Source organism: Maylandia zebra, linkage group LG20 (genome assembly GCF_041146795.1).
Source record: "Maylandia zebra isolate NMK-2024a linkage group LG20, Mzebra_GT3a, whole genome shotgun sequence".
Taxonomy (NCBI): Eukaryota; Metazoa; Chordata; class Actinopteri; order Cichliformes; family Cichlidae; genus Maylandia; species Maylandia zebra.
This window is the reverse complement of record NC_135186.1, coordinates 30107413-30131760: the sequence shown is the minus strand read 5'-3', so window position 1 is coordinate 30131760 and position 24348 is coordinate 30107413. Positions and strand designations below refer to the sequence as shown.

At 41.8% G+C, this 24348-nt stretch overlaps 1 protein-coding gene across 1 annotated transcript; it reads left to right on the top strand.

Moving 5' to 3' along the window:
* The first annotated feature begins 1020 nt into the window (after positions 1-1020).
* On the top strand, positions 1021-24332 carry rapgef3 (Rap guanine nucleotide exchange factor (GEF) 3). The gene is made up of 27 exons (XM_004560406.3): positions 1021-1451; positions 4607-4651; positions 8730-8836; positions 8916-9037; positions 12947-13124; positions 13276-13360; positions 13685-13745; positions 14090-14166; positions 14271-14417; positions 14585-14691; positions 15789-15877; positions 15988-16066; positions 16276-16426; positions 16542-16621; positions 16723-16753; positions 17893-17968; positions 18969-19106; positions 19323-19420; positions 20164-20289; positions 21054-21235; positions 22464-22554; positions 22663-22713; positions 22826-22913; positions 22998-23062; positions 23167-23221; positions 23391-23462; positions 23605-24332. Exons 1-27 carry the CDS (start codon positions 1368-1370, stop codon positions 23721-23723), a joined length of 2604 nt encoding a protein of 867 aa, XP_004560463.2. The 5' UTR covers positions 1021-1367; the 3' UTR covers positions 23724-24332.
* The last annotated feature ends 16 nt before the right edge of the window (positions 24333-24348 follow it).

The window sequence follows — 24348 nt, the reverse complement described above, 5'->3', positions numbered from 1 at the left end:
AGACATGATCCTGTTATAACAGAACATGGGAAATTAAGTTTTTAGAAGGGTCTCCTTGTCCTTATGTAAGACATTGCAAATTTACATCTGCTTGTTTTGCTATTAACTGACAAGGGAAAACGCTACCTTCCCATTTTACTTTCTCGACTGTTAAAGAATAAAATCATTGTGCTGTTTTTTCTTCACACAGATTTTGTTCAAGCTGTTTTCTTGATGGAGAACTACGTCAGAAACAGCAGTTTTCCACCAAGGCGGCGTACACCAGAGTTGGGGGACGTAAGTCACCTGCATCTATAAACGAACACAAAAAGCCAAAAGTGTGAACTACAGGTGTAAGGTTTGAATCACAGGAAGAAATATTGAAAAATCCATTCAAAACTGAACACCTGTTATGAATTTTATGATTTCATAAAGCTTTAATGGGTACATAACACTTCAACACCAAAGGAAAAACACCTGTGAACTAGAACTGCATAAACGCATTAAGTGTTGTCCTCAAACCTAAATTACTTTCTGCCCTTGAAGCAGTTTATCTCTGCCTACAGGCCCAGTTGAGCCAGGCAGCTGGATAACCTGATAAGTGTGTGGTCTATACAACGTGCTGCAGCTTGTGTGTTTTCCTGAACTACTGTACTAAACAAACTTTATTATATAGTACCTTCATGCAACATTATACCTCCTTTAATACCCCTGACCCCAATGTTTGTGTGGATTCACCCATTTTTTTTTAACAGTTCAGCCAAGAAATGATGCAAATTTGTAACAAATAAGCCAGTTATTTTACAGAAAGGGTGCACATTTTTAGCAAATTACTTGTTTGACTAAGACTTGAGTAAGGTTTGACATCTTTGAAAATTTCATCTCTAGCATTCAAGAATGAATTTGAGTTGAAATATACACATCATATATGTCTACTCGCTGACGTGTTTTAACAGAAGGACAAAATGTTAAGGTTCTACATGCACACGAGGTCAAGCTAAATACGTCAAACGCCGTTTTTAATTAGGTGGTAAAACTGCCAGAAGAGGCAGTCTCTCTGATGCAGTTTCTTGTGAAAAGCCAAAGAGCGCACACACGCAACGCAGCAACAGTGCGCCTGTGCCGCGAGGGATGGCTGAACAGTACACGACTCGACCTCAATGAGGCAGCAAGATCTGAGTTTGATGCAGGACCTGCCTGGAATTACTAGGAGGACAAAATGCGGAGTTATGAGTTCACATTGTCGCCGTGTTGAGTCGCCGCTGTGCAGTAATGAGTGTGAGACGGGGCTATCCAGATTACTGTGCCGTGAATAATGTGTAGAGCTGCCGAGCTGCAGATCTTCTGACTGGGAAACTTGTTTGTCGGTTGTTTTGATCCGAAACAAGATGCATCTCTTTCGGACTCACAATTACCAAGTGTTCCCGGACCGCTGCTCGGTGGAAAAACAGACAATACGGGGCATCAGCTGGGTATGCCTCTTTAATATTTATACATTTACTTAAGCGAAACGACTGCGGAATATTTCATGGAACATAAGCAAGAATTGCTTTTACTGCATGGTGTCACAATATGCGGATAAGAAGAGATGAGAATGATGACTACGATGACATCATAATTCACTGTCTTTTTATATTGATCCGTTCATTTCCAAAGTAACGTGACTTAAAGGCTTAGCGTTCATTAAGAATAAATAAAATAACATAAAAAGCTTATAAATTTGAGGTGTTGGAACAAAATAGGGCTTCCAAGATGTCATTTGCTTTCTTGCTTTAGTTCATATGAAATCACTGCTGGTAGAGCTACTGCGAGGGTAAAAGACTGTAATCATAATTTGGTATGCAAATTGGTATCTCCTAAATGTCTGACACATGTTGCCTAAAAGGCCCTAAAAGTATCCTTTACGTTGCAAGTAAGCTTCGAGATTTGGTGCTGAAATAGGAAAGATGGAAAAGTGACAGAACATTTCTGAAGATCTGGGAGCAAAATGTGTGGTTGTGTGAACAGTGCATGTAACTGAGTACAGCCCAGTTTTGTGGCACTTCTCTGTTTATTTGATGTCACTATGCTGCCTTTCCTGCTCTATTTACTAGTTTTCCCAGCCTTACTTTCTCTGTATACTAGCCTCATTATAGAAACCACAGCAGAAACAATTGCAGCTAACAAGCCTACAAATTAGTTAGTTAGAGCAAATTAATTGACATCAGCATTTTCATGAGTCCAACTTTTCAAAATTCCCTCTGAATTATTATTATAGCTTGTTTTCATTGTTATTGATGTTGATGTTTTGGCTATTAAACAGACCAAGGAGTGTGAACCCTTCTCTTTTGGTTGTGGCTGACTGCGGTAGCATTTCTTGCCACTGTCTTAGTTTTTGAAAACCTATCATCAGTTGATTCCAGGAAAATAGATGGAATGTCATCCATTTAAGCAGCTGTTTTAGTCATATACAGAATAAATAAAATTAGCTCAGCCTTAACTATGTAAATCAGCTGGAGTCTCTGCATTTTGTAGATATTCAGGAACGCTTCCAAGTAGACTGAAGCAGGTTCCTCTATTGTTGTAGCAGTTGGCTGTGGTGACACAGGAAGGTAACAAAGCATATTTCATTATTATTATTTACCTCGGGTTATAAATAGTGCATTGTTTATTGTTCACGTTCCCTGAAACACCCTTGCTCAGTTTACAGAAGAGTTTGTAGAAGAATGCAAAATGAGGGAGGTTTCGGTTGCCAGGTCACAGGAAGACACATAACAGCGCTGAAAGTCTTCTAAATTTACCTGATTTTTAACTATCAGGGGGCCAAAGATAACGTGCAGAGACTGTGTCCCAAACTACCTGCTTTTACCAGCCAAATATCAATGTCATACTTCCGTGAACTAGTTAAAAGTTCTGCATGAACAGCAACAATTGCTTTGGATTTTTTTTTACCATAACACTATGATGCACAACACATTAATCTAGAAGTATAAAAGTATCAATCTTTTTTTGAACGTCAGAAGTATCGCTGAACCGGATAAAACCGAGGGATATCTTACAGCTGACAAATTACAGAACTTGAAAACATGCTAAATCATCCTAAATGCAAAATTGACAAATGCATGCATTCACATTGTGCATTGTGCATTTCAAATATTGTTTGTGCTATGCCAGCACATTAGTGGAATCTGACTCTGTAACAGGTAATAGCAAGCCTGTATGCTGTATTTGGTTTTACTCAAAGCTGTTTAGTTGTTTGGCAGTAGAGTGATATCCAATCTTTCTATTCATTGTCGTGTGTTATTAGTAATAAGCCCTGAAGGTTAAGCTAATTCTTTCTCTGAGCACATGAGGCAGATAAGAGCACAGCTGAGCTCATTTTTCTGTCATCATTTGCAGCATCCCTCCTGGACTTCTTGCTCCTGCATACCAGTGCTGACACATGGACACAATGCAGAAAAAATACCTCACATACATAAGGGTTCCTAAGTGTGTCTGTCTAACAGATATTGAAATGTTCTCCACATGTTTTTAACTTACGAGGCACGTTTGTTTTGATTGGCTCATAAATTAGCTATGCTATGCATAATGTTTCATGGAGTTACTGCCATTCAGTGGCAATTGGGTTACAAGCTAAATTGTGGTCCATTCAGGCTAATATCACATGATGTAGCTGCCTGTACAGCAGGCCAAATAAAACATGCCACAAAGTGTGTGTGCAGTAGAAGCAGAGAAACCGATGTCTATCTCCGATGTGAAGAATCACATCAGCTACTGTTTGTTTACATGTCTTCTATGTCACGTGAGTGCTCTGCATATTTACCTTTTTTTGTTTTGTTACAACTCTTACAATCCATCAATTCAGTAGAAAGAGAGAGATTTGTGTTAAAGTGACACTAGTAAATTATTAGAACTGTGAGGCAAGTTGAAACGTAGTGTGTCCTTTATATTTTCAATTAGTTACACTGAACCCAATTACCTTGGGAATACAGACAGACAACAACAGCCGCAAGATGGTCATAAAAACATAAAATCTAAGCAACAAAGGGGAAGTCTGACTTGGGTCAAAGTACAAACGTGGGAATGTTGAATATTTTTACATGGTAGGGCGTTAGAGATAGCAATGATTTGACTCTTTTAAGTGAGCATTTCAAGAGTGTAATGAAAAATCATCAATATTGTTTACCTGTGGCAGCTGCTTCAGTATTAATCTTTAAATGTTCAGGTTCAATTACTTTTTACATGAAAGGATAGTCTGTAGTTTAAAGCAAATATTTGTTTTAATGAAATTCAAAGAGTTTAACCATGTACCTTCTGTTGCCGAGGTCTAAATACTCTTTCCTCCCACTTCATTACACACACTTGACAACCACCCACACCATGTTGGAGACAATGGCACATCACAGGTTGAGATAATGTATCTGTAGTGACCTTCATACCAAAGAAAAGAAAACAATTTTCCGTTTCTCGATGGTCCAGCTTGGTTGTGTTTTTTTCAGACTAGCTACAACAAGATTGTCATCAACAACCAGCCCAGCTAGTTCCTGTGGAATGCTACTCCCGAGCAATTTATTTTCTTTATTTTAGAGGTTTTAGATATGGAGAAACGGTTCACTGGGTATAAAGTATGTCTTTCTGTTTCTCCCAGACTCCACTGCCAGAGGCTCTGAATTCAAAGGACACTATGAAGCAGGTATGTGTGCCAACATTTAACAGCATTTCAGTGGTGCTTTGAGACTCTCACTCTGACCATAAGGAGAACCACAATGTGAGAGCAGAGGTAAGATTTAAAGCAGAGTGTAAACACCTTCACCCCTGTCCTGAAAGATAATTTAAGCACATGTGAGATCTATTGTTGGTTATCACTAATTAGCTGATTAAACTCTAGTTAGCCTTTGACAAGTTTCACTGCACTGGTGGCTTTAGTTTTACTGACCTCCAGTATAATTCAGAGTTGCAGAGCTTGCATCCTCTCAAACTGCTGAACTTGTTCTTTTGTTGTTTATAATATCCTGCATTACTACTCAACCGAGTTTTAAAAAAACACATTCCTTGCAGGGGCAAGCAGTCATAAGGAGTCTAAAGAGCACTCCAAGGCCCACAATAAATTGACCCTCCCCACTCTCCTGAGTCCTACCTAACTCAGTCCAGGCCCCTCATGTTGCTTTATCTCAGCTTCTTCAACAGCATGCCAAGTAGTGAACCTTTAAAACCCTGATAAGAAGAATTGACAGGGAAAGTGGCTTCTGTTTAGGTTCAGTGGTCTCCCTGCGACAGAAAAGGTAGAAAGCAGTACAGAGAGTGCATCTTTCAACTCCTACCCATATGGAAAAGAAATAGTAAAAACTTATAAAAGACTTGCATAAGATGTGGCCTACTTCATATAGTGAATCATATAAGGCTTATATGATTTACTCATGAAAGTGGCCACTTTCTCATTACTTTCATATATTGTTTTCATAAGTATCCAAAACATACAAGTTTCATTTATGTAATTTTTCAAGGGATCTTATATCTGCTTTTAATACAAGTTTCACACAAGACAGATACAAACTTTATAAGATTTATATATATCTTTTCCATATGGGTAAATAATCAACCCTGTGAATATTTTCGGGTTTGTAAAGACACAGAGGGAGGACAGAGCAACTGAATCTGCAGGAGACATGTGTTGCTAACCTCATTGGGGTTTTTTTTTGTTATTGTTGCTTAGCAAATGTTTGCTCCCGATTCTAAAAGTCAGTAGTGAGCATCATACATTATGATAGCACTGTACAGGATTGGTGTTTTTAATAAGCAAGGTTTGATTGTGCTCCAACATTTTCCAATTCAAACATGAAATGGAAACGGAAATCTGTCTGTAATCTCTGAAAAGCTTTTTTTTTTTTACCGTACATTTTTACCCATGTTTGTGGTATATATGTTTGCTGAAGAAGTGTGGCGTTGTTGTTTTTTCTCACAGAGAAAGAGAGGGGTAAAAATCAGCCCAAAGATGAAGCTGCTTGTCAACTCACTCTGTGCTTCTCACACAACACAGCCCACTGAGGTCAAAGAGAAAGTAGAGAAATGTCTCGCCTACAAAGGAGACATGCAGTGAATGCTGCACTCATCAATATTCCACTGAATGAGACAAAGGCATGAAATTAAACATTTTAAAAGAGCATGACTAATGGTTTTAGTCACCATCAGATTTAAGTCAAAAAGGATAAGACAGAGAAAAGATAATCCAATTGAGCTGTGATAAAGACAATTACAAGCTTTTCTCAAGCATCTAGCATGTTTGAGTAAACTGTACAACCTGTAGAACAGCTGTTCTTTGCCTGGTCCTGCAAAAATTGGCTGTAGTAATTTATAATCACAGATTAGAATCATTTCCTTGACAATTTGAGTATGATCTAGTATGGATCACGTGAGTATTATACTATACATATTCAGTCATAAATCACCTAATAATGTAGGTTCCTGACTTTAAAATTACCTAAACAACAGTATAGTGCCCTGTCATGAATATATTATGGCCGCCTGTCCAACTGTTATAGATGGCATATACATCACTGGAATATTTCTAACATTTTGAGTTATTTTCCAGTGTTAGAAAATCAGCACTGCTCAGTGTTAGCCATTGTTAATCTTCAAAACTGACTAGGTTACTTTTAAACATATAACACTGTCAAAAGTGTTAATTTAACACTCAACAGTGTTGTATTTAACACTCAGAGGTGTGGACCCATATAGACACTCTCCAGTGTTAATTTAACACTGGAGATTTTGCTGTGTATGCACGGGCTGAGTGTGTGTTGTACTCTGTGTCACTGACTGGCACACCTGTGGGAAAAATGTTTGCTCTTTAATTTCACTCACTAGAAACAGTTACATGTGTGTTGTAGTTCTCAGATAATGGGATTAGATGGCCTAGTTCAGGAAGCAGACTCAACCACATATAGTCAGCAGCAGAGGGCTCACAGTGATGTATGGCTTTTGATATTGTTTTTGTAAGGAATGAGTTAGGTAATGGAAAGTCGCCTCATCAAGAAAATAAGTTGGGAGTTGACAGGCATGAGAATGTGACTGCAGGAGCCCCATGGGAAAATGGGCCTCTGGGAATACAAGTGACCTCACGACACACTAACTTCAGCAGGGCACAGCAGAGGCCTCAGGACGCATTTACTCTGTTGATGTCAGGTCTGGGAAGAGTCCAGTGTCAGGGCGATAGGTTAAAGTGTACACTGTGCCCGCAGCTGTTAATTGCAATTTTAAATTTGAATTAACAACTTTGTGTGAACTTGGATTTACCAAGGATGTGTTATGGCCCACTTTAAATAGGGAAAACCAGGGGCTGTGTTGGAGTCATCGAGGCATGATGTCAGCAGATAAGTCAAACAGTAGGTGTTTTTACATCCTGAATGAATTGCAGAAACCTACAGGAGACAGAAAGTAGTTTCTGTTGCTGGCTTCTTTGCATTGCATTCTTAAGAAAAGAATATAGGAAGTAATCCGTGTTGGATTTTGTGTGAATCTCCAGGTCACCACCTTAGACAAACAACAGTGTCTAGGGGAAAATCCACAGCCTGTGTCAAGCATGTAATCACAAGACCTGTGGGAGTCAACCAGGGAGGCGCAGAATTAAAGTTTGTGCGACTGTCAGTCATTGAGACAATAAATATCGTTGGGTGGTAGTTTAAATCAATTCTTTTATGTTCAAAATACAAAGCATAAAGCATGAGAAGGTCTAAAATTGGAGAGCTGAATTTCAGCCACAAACAAAGTACATTCTTGTTACGTAAGCTTTGCCTCTGCATGAGTGGCTGGCAGGTTGTGCACCCTTGTGTGCAGGTCTTTGTGAGTTTAAGCCTGACCTCAGTGTGTTATGTGCAGCTATGTGTATTTGTATTACCAATATTGTTGGGACTATAGGGACAAAAAGAAAGCCCCCATAATCTCACTAAATTTGAAGATTTGGGTTTAGGTTAAAGTTATGGTCTAGGTTAATGCAACCCTTTATATTATGGTGTGTGTGTGTGTGTGTCTGGGTGTGTGTTTGTGTGTGTGTGGTCTGTTTGTCCCCATAACAACCCTTATAGGGACAAAATGCCTGTCCCCATGAGTTTAAAGGCATTTTTGAGACTCAAAATGTGGTTTTAGTGTCAGAGTTACAATTAGGTTATGGTTAGGTTCAGCCATTCATTTTTGATGGTTAGGGTTAGGGTAGGCGGCTATGGAAAGCATTATGTCAATGGGATGTCCCCACTAAGATATGAAAACAGGACTGTGTGTGTGTGTGTGTGTGTGTGTGTGTGTGTGTGTGTGTGTGTGTGTGTGTGTAGGTGTGCTGTTGAGAATGAGTGGTGGGGACATCAAAGCAGGTTAAAGGGAAACTAGTTCAGAGTTGTCATACAGTTTGTTGTTGCTCTGTGCTGGCCAGAGTCAGAAGCTGGAAAGTCAGTGAAGTTTCAGAGCATTTAAGTTTGCATCTTTAACACCTTTTCACCTCTGTGCAACCCCCAAAAACACTCCATTACACTTTGACACCTATGCAACCCCCACAAACTCTCCATTACACTCCAACACCTACAGAAGTCTCCACACACAACATTGTTCAAAACTGAGGGGGAAATTGTCTTCCTCACTTTCACAAACACTCGTTTCTTTTGCTGACTTCGGCCTTTCACCAACCCAAAAATTGGCAGAAATTGTGTTTATAAAAAACACTTCACCTAATACAGTAACTTTGCTGTATTTGCTAACTTCACCTATCTTTCATGTTTATCAAGTTTCTCTCAGATCGCGTGGTGAAGGCAGCCAGATCAGTATATAGTGTCATGATTGAGAAGAACCCTGGTCTGATCCGAGATAGAAAGCATCACCTCAAAACATACAGGTACCTATTCTGGCGATGTGCTTTAGTTCATGATTAAAAGTAACAGTGTCTCTTAATTACATGCAAATTTCTCTCATAGGCAATGTTGCTCCGGTAAGGACCTTGTTGACTGGCTGATGACCCAAAATGAAGGCCTCCAATCAAGAAGTCAGGCAGTGGGAATATGGCAGGTCTTAGTGGATGAGGGAATACTTCTCCATGGTAAGAACTGAAGAGCTAACTTTTGAAGAATTTAGTATCCATCCATCCATCCATCCATTTTCATCCGCTTTGTCCGGGGCCGGGTCGCGGGGGCAGCAGCCTAAGCAAAGAGGCCCAGACCTCCCTCTCCCCAGCCACCTCCTCCAGCTTATCCGGGGGAATACCAAGGCGTTCCCAGGCCAGCCGAGAGATATAATCTCTCCAGCGTGTCCTGGGTCTGCCCCGGGGCCTCCTCCCGGTGGGACATGCCTGGAACACCTCATCCAGGAGGCGCCCAGGGGGCATCCTTGTCAGATGCCCGAACCACCTCAGCTGGCTCCTTTCGATGTGGAGCAGCAGCTGCTCTACTCTGAGCCCCTCCCGGATGGCCGAACTTCTCACCCTATCTCTAAGGGAGAGGCCGCTTGTATCCGCGATCTCGTTCTTTCGGTCACTACCCACAGCTCGTGGCCATAGGTGAGGGTAGGGACGTAGATCGACCGGTAAATTGAGAGCTTCGCTTTTACATTCAGCTCCCTCTTCACCACGACGGACCGGTGCAGCGTCCGCATTACTGCAGCTGCAGCCCCAATCCGTCTGTCGATCTCCGGCTCCCTTCTCCCATCACTCGCGAACAAGACCCCGAGATACTTGAACTCCTCCACTTGGGGCAGGAACTCATCCCCGACCCGGAGTGGGCACTCCACCCTTTTCCGGCTGAGAACCATGGCCTCAGATTTGGAGGTGCTGATCCTCATTCCCGCTGCTTCACACTCGGCTGCGAACCGCTCCAGTGCGAGCTGGAGGCCCTCACCCGATGAAGCCAACAGAACCACATCATCTGCAAAAATCAGAGATGAGATTCTGAGGCCACCAAAGCGAAAGCCCTCCGCCACTTGGCTGCGCCTAGAAATCCTGTCCATAAAAATTATGAACAGAACCGGAGACAAAGGGCAGCCCTGGCGGAGCCCATCACCCACCGGGAACGAGTCCGACTTATTGCCGGCAATGCGAACCAAGCTCTTGCGACGGTTGTATAGGGATCGAATGGCCCGTAGCAATGGGCCAGACACCCCATATTCTCGCAACACCTCCCACAGGACACCCCGAGGGACACGGTCGAATGCCTTCTCCAAGTCCACAAAACACATGTAGACTGGTTGGGCAAACTCCCATGCACCCTCAAGTATCCTGGAGAGGATAAAGAGCTGGTCCAGTGTTCCGCGACCAGGACGAAAACCGCATTGTTCCTCCTGTATCCGAGGTTCGACTAACGGACGAACTCTCCTTTCCAGCACCCTGGCATAGACTTTCCCAGGGAGGCTGAGGAGTGTGATCCCCCTGTAGTTGGAACACACCCTCCGGTCCCCTTTCTTGAAGATGGGGACCACCACCCCGGTCTGCCAGTCCACAGGTACTGCCCCTGATCTCCACGCAACATTGCAGAGGCGTGTCAACCAGGACAGCCCTACAACGTCCAGAGCCTTCAGGAACTCAGGGCGGACCTCATTAACACCAGGGGCTCTGCCACCAAGGAGTTGTTTAACTGCCTCAGTGACCTCGCCCCCGGAAATTGGCGGGTCATTCCCCTCATCCCCAGACTCTGCTTCCTCCTCGGAAGACGTGTCAGTGGGATTAAGGAGGTCCTTGAAGTATTCCTTCCACCGCCTGACAATTTTCTCAGTCGACGTCAGCAGCGCTCCGCCAGCACTATACACAGTGCAGGTAGAGCACTGCTTTCCCCTCCTGAGACGTCTGACGGTTTGCCAGAATCTCTTCGAGGCAGCCCGAAAGTCTTTTTCCATGGCCTCTCCGAACTCCTCCCACACCCGAGTTTTTGCTTCAGCCACTGCCCGAGCCGCATTCCGCTTGGCCTGTCGATACCTGTCGGCTGCCTCCGGAGTCCCACAGGCTAACCAAGCCCGATAGGACTCCTTCTTCAGCCTGGTGGCTCCCTTCACCTCTGGTGTCCACCATTTGGTTCGGGGATTACCACCACGGCAGGCACCAACCACCTTGCGGCCGCAGCTCAATGCAGCAGCTTCGGCAATGGAGACGCTGAACATGGTCCATTCGGACTCAATGTCCCCAGTCTCCCTCGGAATGCTGTTGAAGCTCTGCCGGAGGTGTGCGTTGAAGATCTCGCGGACTGGGGCCTCTGCTAGACGTTCCCAGCACACCCTCACTACGCGTTTAGGTGCACCAGGTCTGTCCAGCGTCTTCCCCCGCCACCTGATCCAACTCACCACCAGGTGGTGATCAGTTGACAGCTCAGCCCCTCTCTTTACCCGAGTGTCCAGAACATATGGTCGCAGGTCTGCTGATACGATTACAAAATCGATCATCGACCTACGGCCTAGAGCATCCTGGTGCCACGTGCACTTATGGACACTCTTATGTTCGAACAGGGTGTTCGTTATGGCCAAACTGTGATTAGCACAGAAGTCCAATAACAGAGCACCGCTCGGGTTCAGATCAGGGAGGCCGTTCCTCCCAATCACGCCCCTCCAGGTCTCGCTGTCGTTACCCACGTGAGCATTGAAGTCTCCCAGCAGGACAACAGAGTCTCCAGGTGGAGCACCCTCCAGCACCCCCCCCAGGGACTCTAAGAAGGCTGGGTACTCTGAACTGCCACTCGGCGCATAAGCGCAGATGACAGTCAGGACCCGTTCCCCGACCCTAAGGCACAGGGAACAAACCCTCTCGTCCACCGGGAAAAACCCCAACGTACCGGCAGCAAGCCGAGGGGATATTAGGATACCCACCCCAGCCCGCCGCCTCTCACCAGGGGCAACTCCAGACTGAGACAGAGTCCAGCCCCTCTCCAGGAGACTGGTTCCAGAGCCCAAGCCATGTGTAGAGGTGAACCCGACTATATCTAGCCGGTACCTCTCAACCTCACGCACTAACTCAGGCTCCTTCCCCACCAGAGAGGTGACATTCTATGTCCCTATTGCCAGTCTTGGCAGCCGGGGGTCAGTCCGCCAGGGCCTCCGCTCCTGGCCGCCACCCGGCACACAATGCACCCGACCCCTATGGCGCCTCCTGCGGGTGGTGGGCCTGCGGGAGGATGGGCCCATGTCTCCTCTTCGGGCTGTGCCCGGCCGGGCCCCATGGACTAAGGCCCGGCCACCAGACACTCGCCCTCGGGCACCCTCCCCGGGCCTGGCTCCAGGGCGGGGCCCCGGTAACCCTATCCTGGGCAGGGTAAACTGTTCCCTCGATGTCCTTTTCATAAGGGTCTTATGAATCGCTCTTTGTCTGGTCCCTCACCCAGGGCCAATTTGCCATGGGAGACCCTACCAGGGGGCAAAAGCCCCCAGACAACATAGCCCCTGGGATCCCTGTGACACACAAACCCCTCCACCACGATAAGGTAGCGATTCAAGGAGGGGAAGAATTTAGTATTTTGATGAAAAATAGGAAGGATACTTGTCATGTGTTGGGTGAATTTAGGGCTTCTTGTGAACTGTAGATGAATGTGGAATAATGTCCAAACAAATTACTTTTCATGTATTCTGATGATAATGCTTTTGGTAGCACTTAGAAATGTCCCAGACATGCTCGAGTATCTTGAAATCTGGTGACCGAGTCTACCATGACATTTGTTTTGCGTTGTTATTTCAGTCAGTCAAGTGTTCACTAACCACTTAAGCTCTTTGGATGAGACACTGTCTTCCTGGAAGAGACCACTCCAATCAGGACAGAAATGCTTCATCATCAAATGAAGGAACTCACTCAGAAAGCATTTGCATTTATTTCCATATATCTAAAGTTTTATAAATGACCGGCATAAAACTTATCTAAAAATTTACTCATCTGCCTCGTTGTTGTTTCTAAAGCAACGTGTGTGTTGGAGTTGTCTAACCGCATTCTTGCATTTCATTTTAAGGGTTTTATTTTCTCATCTGTGTTTTGTCTCAATCAAAGTGAAACACGAGTTGAATTTCCTCGACAAGGACACACAGTTCTATCGCTTCCAAGACTCCCAGTTTGGACTTAACCACATATTGAATGAGAAGGATTCAGAGGATGAACTAGGGGAAGCTCTGTCTCTGCTGTCTCAGCTTGGTCCTGATGCTCTGCTCACTATGATTCTACGTAAATGGTCAGTTTGTTTAGTTGTTACATGAGCATTTCCTCATGATAACCTGTATTGTCAGAAAGCTTCTTACAACAAGTTCAAGGTGCTAGCAAAGTTACTGTATTTTGTTTTGTTTGGCTTATTATGTTCTTCTTCTTTCCTTTTTTTTTTACAGCCCCAGTCAGAGGAGTCCCGAGGACTTGGAGGTTATCTACGAGGAGCTGCTCCACGTCAAAGCTGCCGCTCATCTCTCCTCTTCAGTCAGTCTCTATAAACTCCCCTAACATTTTTAAAGGCTCTACATATTGATTTTTTTTTTAATGTGAACTGTTATCAAGTTTTCGTGATAGTTAACCATGGATTTGATCTGATATATTTTATTAAAATATATTTTTTTTAAAAGACACTATTCTACTTGCATACATCAACCATAATATTTTTCTTTTGTATTTTATGCCACATGAAAGAAATGTTAAAAATACACTGGAAATATGAAAGTGAAAATCAAGAAAAACCCATTTACAACAATGATAGCAAAAGGTATCAGTGCGCTTCTGTCTGTTCTTGTCCTGCTGTGCCTGTAGGTGCGTAAGGAGCTGGCAGCAGTGCTGGTCTTTGAATCACATGCCAAAGCTGGAACAGTCTGTGAGTTTACACAGCTTCATTGTGTTGCTGAATCACACGATAATACGGTTCTTATGCACAGAAAATAGCATCTTTTTCTGTGAAACATTCATTGTTTCCAGAAAATAAGATTAAGACTATTCAGACCGTCTAATGTTATAATTAATTTCTTTGTTTACTGTGGATAAGAAGATCATCAGGTCTTTTTTCTCTTCAATCCTACCCATTTCTTTAATGTTAAAGCCATATTTAACAAAGTACTTTTAAGGAAGGTGCTCTCAAGGTGTGATCTTCTAGGAGTTGTAATGGTTAGAAAGATATATGACTGACTGATGTGGTTTCTTTCTGCTTGTTTTTCAATATAGTGTTCAGTCAAGGGGATAAAGGAACCTCTTGGTACATCATCTGGAAAGGCTCTGTAAATGTGATCACGCACGGCAAGGTAAAGCCAGTGGTTCCAAATTAATAAAACCCACTGTCTCTAATAAAACACGTTGCAATTGATTTCAAGTATGCTGTATAGCTCAGAGTATTGTGTGCATATAGGGTCTGGTGACTACTCTACATGAAGGTGAGGATTTTGGGCAACTAGCTTTGCTAAATGAGCAACCTCGAGCCGCCACCATCATCTTGCGAGAGGACAATTGTCATTTCCTTCGTGTTGATAAACAGGACTTCATAAGGATCCTCAAGGTTTGTTGGATTTCCTCTTACTGCATTTTTATCACCAGAAGTTGTCTGTCAGACATCAGGTGCTTACTGAACACATGTAGCCCCATGTGACAATTTAAGAGATGTGAGATTCACGCAAATTTTCAAATAACTTTTCAAACTGGTTGTCATCCTTCTCTGTCCTTCAGGACGTGGAGGCTAATACAGTGCGACTGGAAGAGCACGGAAAGACTGTGCTGGTGTTGGAAAAGAGTGCAGACTCGACTGAACAAGGAGGAGCAGGGAACAGCAGCAAGTAAGCGACTCTGACCTACTAACTTCTATAAAATACTGCAGTTAATTTACAAGTAGGTTTATGATCATGAAGACGCTTTGCCTGGGTGTGGGCTGATAATGCATGGCTCTAATACAAACACTGCATCACAATAAGTGATGATTACATAAATTTTTTTTAAAGATGTGGTTAACCGTTTATTAATGGAGTATTACCTAACACTCACATAATAGGCGGACTTTAACCCTGCCTTTCTGAGTGACGTGTTATCAGTCTTGAACCACTTTATCAAGTATGAAGGTCAATTAAGTTGATGCAGGACTCTTATTTAGATTACGTTTAAACCACTTTCTTCTCTTTACTTGTAAATCTACACAATTGAAAAGAACATTTATTCTCTGAACATTCAGTCCCTTTTTGTGCTCTCAAAGTTTTGAATTGAATTTGATTAATATAGCAATCAATTCAAAACAGTTCAAGGCACTTTATATTGCATTGTAGAGATCCTTTGATGTTGGAGAGAAAACCCAGCAATCAGACGATCCCCCATGAGCAAGCACTTTGTGATTATGGAGAAGAATAACTTAGTTTTAACAGAAACAGACCTCCAGCAGAACTATGCTCAGGGAGGGGCAGCAATCAGCTGGCTGTGGAGGGGTGAGGGAAAGAAAAGAGGAAAAGAGGAGAGCATAAATAGACAAGAGCATAACAAAGTATGTGAGAGAGTACACAAAAGTTAATAACATGAGGTAGCGTCATGTAAAAGCATCATGAGCGAAAGAGGGGTGTGGAAATTAGAGATGTGCTGGAAGGTGAAGTGTTTTAAGCAAACACAGTAAAGCTATGATCTGAAACAGACAGAGCGCTATTGTCTACGCGGCTGTGATATACAGCTAAGAACTTTCAAAGTGTTGTAAACACAGTCTGCTAGACAAACTATGCAATGATTACGTCAAGAGACTTTTTGTGCTTCTTCTTTTTGAGGAGATAACAAGTCAACATTTACACAACAAATACTTTTTAATTAATTTATTGCTTTATTTATGTGGATCAATGTAAGGCAAACACAAGGTTTTGAAAGTTATTCTTTGGTTTTTTTTCTGTCTTGCTTTTTGCAGGTACACAGTTATGTCAGGAACACCTGAGAAAATCTTGGAACACCTACTGGAAACAATAAAGTTGGAGTGTAATGGAAATGATGCTATAGGTGACACTGTTAAGATTACAGATACCTGTTTTCTGTTGTTGAAAAAAATGTTCAGACCAAGTCAGTTACTTTGTAATCACTGTATTATGGTGATGATTGTGTCCCTGCAGCTTCTTGTGTGAGTGACTTCCTGCTCACCCACAAAGTCTTCATGCCCTCCAGCCAGCTCTGTCCTGCACTACAGCACCAATATCCTACAGTGTCATTTATACTGACAACAGTGAAGCTAGTGTTGTTTATGAGAATTACTGTAGTCAAACAAAGCTGGATTATAGTGTATTTTTGTAATATAATGGAATTCTCAGTGCATTTTATTACCAGAATAAATTGTTATAGTTAATGTTGTTTTTATTTTGTAATTAAGGTCTTATGTGTTATACCCTTAACCAACATTGCACTTACCAGGCACAGCTTGCTGAGGGCTCAGAGCAGGAGAAGACTGCCTATGTTCTCAACATTAAGCAGAAAGTAGTAAAGTTGGTTGGCCAGTGGGTGGCACTGTTTGGCCTTCACCTGAAAGAAGACCCTATTGCCTTGGACTTTCTGGAGGTGAGATCTCAGCCTCAAAGTCATAAATTAAAATTTTAAACATATCACTGTGTGATTTTTGTGTCAGTATGTTTTTTTCATCAATCATTTTATTTTAATGTTGGGGTTGAAACAGAGATTAAAGAAAGATATGGCACCGAATTCACAACTGTTCAACGTGCTGAAGGACTTCAGAGAAAGGAGGAGGACAAAAGTGTACGCACTATCAGATCATGTTTCATATTTCTTAACAATTCACAAGTCATAGATATTCTTCGCATACTATTTAACACTTTAATTCTTCTATACTTTTTCAGGTTGGAGAATGGCTATCAGTCACTGAGCAGGGTAAGTTATTGAGTGTGTGGAAACAAAGTACAGGTTTCTGGCACAACTTCGCCTACTTCAAAGGTGCATGGAGAAGAGCAGATGTCTTAAGAGGCTGAAGCTCCAGCAACTCTTGTAGTATGAGGAACAACCCATTAAGTAAAGAAAATTGGCCCTTTTTCAGAGATATCATGTCCAAGAAAATTCTCTTACAGTAGCAACTCCTTAAGGTATTCCTTAACTGGATCATATTTGAGCACTTTTTAAATAGTATGTTTTCTATGGTTTTAAACCAGTTTTTTATCCTTTACCATATTTTGTCACAGTCCTGGGTCAGTGACCCAGTGTTTTGGATTTTGTATTGTTATTTTTTATTATTGTGTCTGAGTCTGTGTCTGGAGGGTCTGTCTGTGTGTTTCCTGTTTTACTTTGAGGGTCCGTGTCTCAGGTTAGTGTATTCTGTCTTGCTTCCCTTGAGCAATTAGATTCAGGTGTGTCGCCCTCCTGTGCACCACTTCCTTGTTACCAAGTGTGTGTATTTAGTGTCCATGTCTTCTACTGCTCGTCGTCGCATGGTACCCTCACTCTAGCTGTGTGTTCTGTCTCCCTTACCGGTTTAGCTTATGTTTGTATCTCTCGGTTTAGTTCAGTTTGTGTCCCGCAATAAAGCTGTTAAAGCTCACATCTGCCCTTTTCGAGTCTACATTTGGGTCCTCTATCCCTGCCTGGACACAGCCATGACATATTAAATTTATTTTGAGGGGGGGCTCATAAGGTATAAGGCCCAGTTGGCCTTATATCTATTGGTGAATATGTATGCTGAATAATTTTCTACTAAAAATAAAATTTCCTCCCCAAAAATACACATTTGAGTGGATTGATGGATATGTATACCAGACATATATCACAGCTTGTCTTTTCTACTTAAACTCTCTACTTAAAATGTGTTCTATTTAAAGTTGTATCTGCAGTATATTTTTGATAACCCTGACAGAGGCCAAAATGAAAGTTTTTCTTTATACTACAAGTCCTACTGGAGCTTAAACCCTTTGGGATGTTTGCCAAAAAGTGTGACAGAGTGTAAGAAATGTCTTTCTACTGCCATTAGAGAGTTTAATGTCACTGAAGTGTCACTGAGTCGCCTTTTATATTATTGGCAGAACCACCAGTTTGATTGGTTTTCAAACTTTGAGGAGTCAGTGGGGAGGGTTCAACCAATCAGAGCACATGATAAAGGTGAGTAAAGCTCAAACACTACAGCTGACAATAATCAAGAAAACCAAATCCCCATAATAAGGATAGAAGTCTAGTGGGGGATATTTAAATAAATGAAAAAAGGAAACGACTGAAATTGATGGCAAATCATACAAACATCATACATAAACTTTTACATCTATCTTTACCAACAACTTCAAAATCAAACCTGGCTAAATTTGTGTCTGAAATATAGCTAAACAGTATAAACAGTTTTGCTAGATGTTCATGTTTAATGTTCACTAAAAATACTGAATATAAAGTTCAACTTGGTCACTATATGCATTAAATAGCAGTATGGAATAGAAAGCGTGGCGAGATCCGCATCTTCAGCACCAATGTGAAAGCAGTCCTCCTGTATGGGTCCGAGACGTGGCGGGTGACCAACACCATTACCAGCAAGATACAGATTTTCATCAACAAGTGCTTGCGACACATCCTTAACATCAGATGGCCTGAGAAGATCTCGAACACAGACCTGTGGAAGAGAAGCAGCCAGAATCTGGTCGGTCAAGGCATCAAGTAGAGAAAATGGGGCTGGATAGGTCACACACTCCGAAAACCGTCCGACAACTTCACAAGGCAAGCACTGGACTGGCCGCCTGAATGACGTGAACCCAGCTGAAGAGAACGCCCCAGAACAGTCCGTTGGCGTGGTGTTGTTGCAGCCCTATGCTCCACCAGGAGTCTACAGGAAAATTGATTGATTGATGGAATAGTAAAACTAGTCAAAAATGTTTTAAATGCTAAGCTGAAGTCCATATCCAGGTTAGAGTTAGTTTAAATGAACACGTGAATGGCCATGATGACAGATGTTGGGAAAAGGGTTTAGAATCAGTGCTTGTGACGTGTGTGTCACGCAATATGTCAATAAAGGACAACAATCTCAGTATCCAGTAACTTAACAGGCACCATTAGTCTTTAAATTAATCACCAAATTAGCATGATGTGACATTTTATTTTCTGTCCTCTTCTGATTTAGTGTTGTATGAGATCTACAGGCCAGACAACAAACCTCTCACTCCGATGCTGCCGGTGAATACATCTGTACAGGAGATAATGTCAGCATTAGGAAAAGCTGGAGAAGATCATGTCCTCATCAAAATGAACTCCACAGGAGGTGGGAGGCATTAGTCATATGTTTTTGTTTTGTTTTCTAGAACCAACACTTATTTTTCATTAAAATAATCAGTTTTTTGTAGATTGCTAGACTAATGTACTAACAGATGAGTAATTCTGTTTGTCATCAAACCTATGTCGTGTTCACAGAATTTCAAATGCTCTCCTTTTTTTTAATTACGGTGAAAATTACTCTGTTTCCTATGACTGCGCACAGAAAGAGCTCAGCTAAAGCTGGATGCTACTGCAGTCTACACCGCCCTGGGACTCAACGAGAGACTGTTCATCTGCACAATCAGCGAAGTGGAACAACTGGTGAGGATTTGTTTTCTTCCATAACTTCTTTACCATTTTTTGGTCTATTTAGTTTATTAAAACACACTTATTAAAATACATGAACTCGTTGTCTGTCTGTCCACCAACTCCTCCTACACAATCAGGGGTTGAGCAACCAGACTTGGAAGACAGGTACATCCTATGTTCTTTATCTACATCAGATATTGCTGCCGGTTGTTATCTATGGCAGACATTATGATGTTGCCTAGCAACCAACTATCAACAGGCTAAAAGGATCTGTTTTCTGCATTTACGCATGTACAGCACCTATGAAAACATCCTATCATTTAATTTTGTAACAGTAACATCTCATTTATAGCCACAAAAGCTGAATCATACACAATATTATTATGTTTCATAGCAACTACCTAGCAGCCAAACCTAAAACAGCCTATATTTTGCATTTATGTACCTGCAACACCTAATAAAAGCCTCATGTCATTTTCATCTCACAGCCAAGTTTCACCATAAAGTACTGTAGCATGGTCATGAACTAGTAACGATTAATATCATCCTATTCTATTTCATAGAAAATGAGGAGGGGATTTAACTCACGGGATATATTCTAAATATGTTTGTTGTTTATTATGGTTTTTCATATTATGGTTTTGTTGAAAGCAGCATCCCCAACTATAAGGCGAGTCATTAAATGTTCACCTGAACAACATTGTTCCTGATGATTTTCATTCTCTCTGCCACTGCGCCGTCTCTCTCTCTGTCAGACACCTCTAAAGGAGCAGCAGGGTCCAGAGCAAGGAAGCGCTGACGTCCTTGAACAGATGTCTTCTAAAGACATTGCCAGTGAGCTCACCAATTATGACTGGGAGTTGTTCACTGCCATGCACGAGGTAACTTGGCGGCTATGATTGATGTTTCGTTTGATTTTACCAATCAACTACTTCAAAACTGCTTCAGAACACTAGAGTATTAACTAGTAATTAACTTTAATTGTATTGAATTTGATTTATATAGCATATTTTACAAAAATTGCTATTTCTGTGTACTTTATATTGTAAGATAAAAGCCCTACAACATTAGAGAGTGATACACAATGATCTGGTAATCCCCTTTGAGCAAACACAGCCTGACGGGAGTGAGAAAGAAGAAAGAACCATGCAGGAAGGAGAAGACTGTTTTGGTGGCGAGGGAACCTATAACAGCATTTCCTTTTTGGTTTTGAAGCCTTTTTGTTTCTCAACAGTGTATTTGCCTGTTGTACATTCTTTATGCATGTTCTGAAGTGTTCTGCATTTGTTTTTGTTTTTCTCTGAATTGTTGTTTTTGTTGCATTTTCTAAATGTTGTGGATTTCCCTTTGTAGTTGTGTTTTGTATCTCATGGCCACTACGCCCATAGCTGTTTATTTGCTCACTGACATACATAACCAAAGCTCAAAGTAGCATTCGTGCAACAAAGAACTTTGCATGACTCTCAAACTTTACCGCCTTTTATCTACCAGTATCATCTCTGCCATCAGATTATTTGGGTCATTTCCTGCATGCCTCACATTTCTAAAGAAACAAAAGATACCTGCAAAAGACTTCCTGTCTGCTTGTTTCACGGTGTGTTTAAATTATGCCAGTGGTTGTGACTCATTGTCTGTGTCTCTCCAGGTGGAGCTGGTCTACTACATTTTTGGGCGCCACAAATTCCCTGGAGCCATCACGGCTAACCTAGAGCGGTTTGTGCGTCGCTTTAATGAGGTGCAGCACTGGGTACTGACTGAGCTGTGCCTATGTGAAGACCTCGTGAAACGTGCTATGCTGCTCAAGAAGTTTATCAAGATCGCTTCAGTGTAAGAATTAATTGCATAAACCATACATTTAGCCAAAGCAGGTTGGCCACTGAACAAATAAGCATCTCAACAGTGAAACCTACTGACCTCACGCATGTCTTGCCTTTTTCCCGGCCCTAAAAGGCCGATGGGGTGTTGTCATCACCTTACCGGGTGGGCGGTGTGGACAGTCAAGTTTATGGTTGCGATAACTCAAGAATGACGCAATGTAGGATTTTGAGATTCATGCCATAGGTGCATCTACTATAAATCAAATCTCAGTTTAAATCTCAGTGACGTCAGCTTCAAGGTCAATGTCACATTTTAATGTAATGACACAACAAGGAAGTCATCTACGACTTTCAGAGTCATACCATAGGTGCATCTACTTTACCAGTAAGCAACTCATAGTTTAGACTTGTTGATTGAAACCTCAGATGGTTTGGTGCAAACATTTGGCCACGGGTGACCGTGGCTCAGGGGGTTGGGAATCGCATCTGTAACCGGAAGGTCGCCGGTTCGATCCCTGGGCTCTCTGTCCTGGTCCTTGTGTCCCTGGGCAAGACACTTTACCCTACTTGCCTACTGGTGCTGGCCAGAGGGGCCGATGGCGCGATATGGCAGCCTCGCTTCTGTCAGTCTGCCCCAGGGCAGCTGTGGCTACAACTGTAGCTTGCCTCCACCAGTGTATGAATGTGAGAGTGAATGAATAGTGGCATTGTAAAGCGCTTTGGGTGCCTTGAAAAGCGCTATATAAATCCAATCCATTATTATTATTTATGGTTCACAGAGAAATGTGTGAAATATGTGCACATTGCTTTGTGCAGTGGAGCACAGTCGTGCAGGAACAGAAACAGGTTTTCACCAAACTGTTACCACAACATTCGAACCATTGAATTGTTACTAAGACATTGAAAATGTCTTAGTAAGCAGAAGCATTAAGGTTTTCATTCTTTGAAACTAAAAGATCCAGGCCAACTCATTTTTTATCCACTGAGGTGCGGCCCAATACTTTTTTTGTATATAGTATACATTTAGAAGAATTAGCATGGTCTTATACCAAAAAAAGAAATTGATACAGTAAACATTAATATCCTGCTTAATATCATATATTGTAATCATACAGGTATTTTCACTGTGAGTATCCGGGCAGGACCTTTGTACTTACTTTTGTCCCCCCATCTTAAACTTTATCCATCCACTTCAAGGACTGCACTTTATTTACAGTCATGTGTCCTCTCCATCACAGATTAAAGGAGCAGAAGAATCTAAATTCATTCTTTGCTGTGATGTTTGGCTTAAGCAACAGTGCAATTCAGAGGCTTTACAAGACCTGGGAGGTGAGAGCCCCCTTGAGGGAGCAGGCATGATAATAATAAATGTTCTGCCACACTTATTAAACAAATACTTTAAAATTGACTTTGCAATCTTTTGCTGGTCTGTTACAGAGAATACCCAGCAAGACAAAAAGGATTTACTGTTCTCTTGAGAGACTCATGGTAAATTATACTATGTACTCAGCTTTGAATAAGTTTTATAAATGTCCTAAACAATAGATTTTCTTTAAGGTTTCTAATGGTCTGATTGTGCTATGCTCGCTTATTCTTTTAGGACCCTTCACGCAACCACAGGGCATACAGACTGGCTATAGCTAAACTCAGTCCTCCTTACATTCCCTTCATGCCTCTGCTGCTGAAAGGTAACAGACACCAGTAAATCGCAAATCCACTGGCAAGTCCTTATTATTAAGATACTAATTACTTCTGTCCCTTCCTATATCTAGATATGACGTTTATCCATGAGGGAAACGCAAACTACGTAGACAAACTGGTCAATTTTGAGAAAATGGTATGGAAAAGTTATTTTCAAATGTTGTTATGTAATTGTTTCCTTACAAATCATATCCTCAGTATAGACTGACTTGAAGAGTTTCCTTTCTCACCTTGTCGTAGCGAATGCTTGCCAAAACAGTGAAAATCGTTCGAGGATGCAGAAGCCAACCTTATGGTAAGTGATAGTTTGGCAGCAAAATGATCGGGCCCACTGACTTCATACCTTTGAGACTGTATGCATTCAGGAAAAGTTGGAAGTAATTCACATGCATGTTGGAGTAAACACATACAATGCAGTTTTGTGCATAAATCGGGTAAGATAATGTTTTATTTTCCCTCTGCAGTGCCTTCATCTCCACAGAGAGGCCTGGCAGATCGTATGTTTCTGGAAGGCGCTGCTACTCGCTTGTCTACATGTAAGCCACATCTCTAATGCCATTCGACAGTTTTTAATATTTTCTTCATAAGATCTATAGAAGGTTCAGTTTAACCTTGTTTCTACAAAAGTACAAAAACTTAAACATATGCAGATTCAGGCATGATTTTAATCTTTTCTAGATTCAGATCACGCCTTTCCTCTGCGGACTTCCACAAACATCCGGCACTATATCCAAAACCTGAAGGTGATTGACAACCAGCGCAAGCTTACGCAGCTATCGAGAACAATCGATTGCTAGGAAATATGACTGAAAATGTGCAAGGACTGTGAAACTGAAGCAAAATCACAGCCGAAAAATTAACTCTGTATAACGGAATAAAACCTCCAAATTCATCTCAATTAGAGGTGGGAACTGGACCTTTGGAGATGTAGCATCCCATGGAAATTCATTGTTACTTAAGGAGTTTGGACATTACTGGAGAAGCTTTCTGCACAGAAAAACATTGACAGTCAAAATGGGCTCTGTGCACAGAAATGAGCTCCAGTGGCCCTGACTCTGTGTTGACAGGACTTGTGGTTATTCAGAAAGCCTTATGTCACACTGGTGTCTAAACATTTCAAGTGATCCCTTCAAAAGGAAATGTTACAACATGATGTACAGTGAAGTATTCTTGTCTTTGGTGTCAAAATTCATTTTGTGAAGTTTTTTTATACTGCTGTCTGTGGAAGAATCACATTGTTTTTTCCACAAAACTGCCATAAGAACACAGACCTGTGCCACAATTAACCACTTTAGGTCAGTGCACAAGTGTTTTCACATTAAATATATTGTATCAGATCATGTTTGGCACTAACTGACATGCATAATTTCGTATATTATTTTCTAAATAAATTATTTTCCCACTAATGTGTATTTAATGACA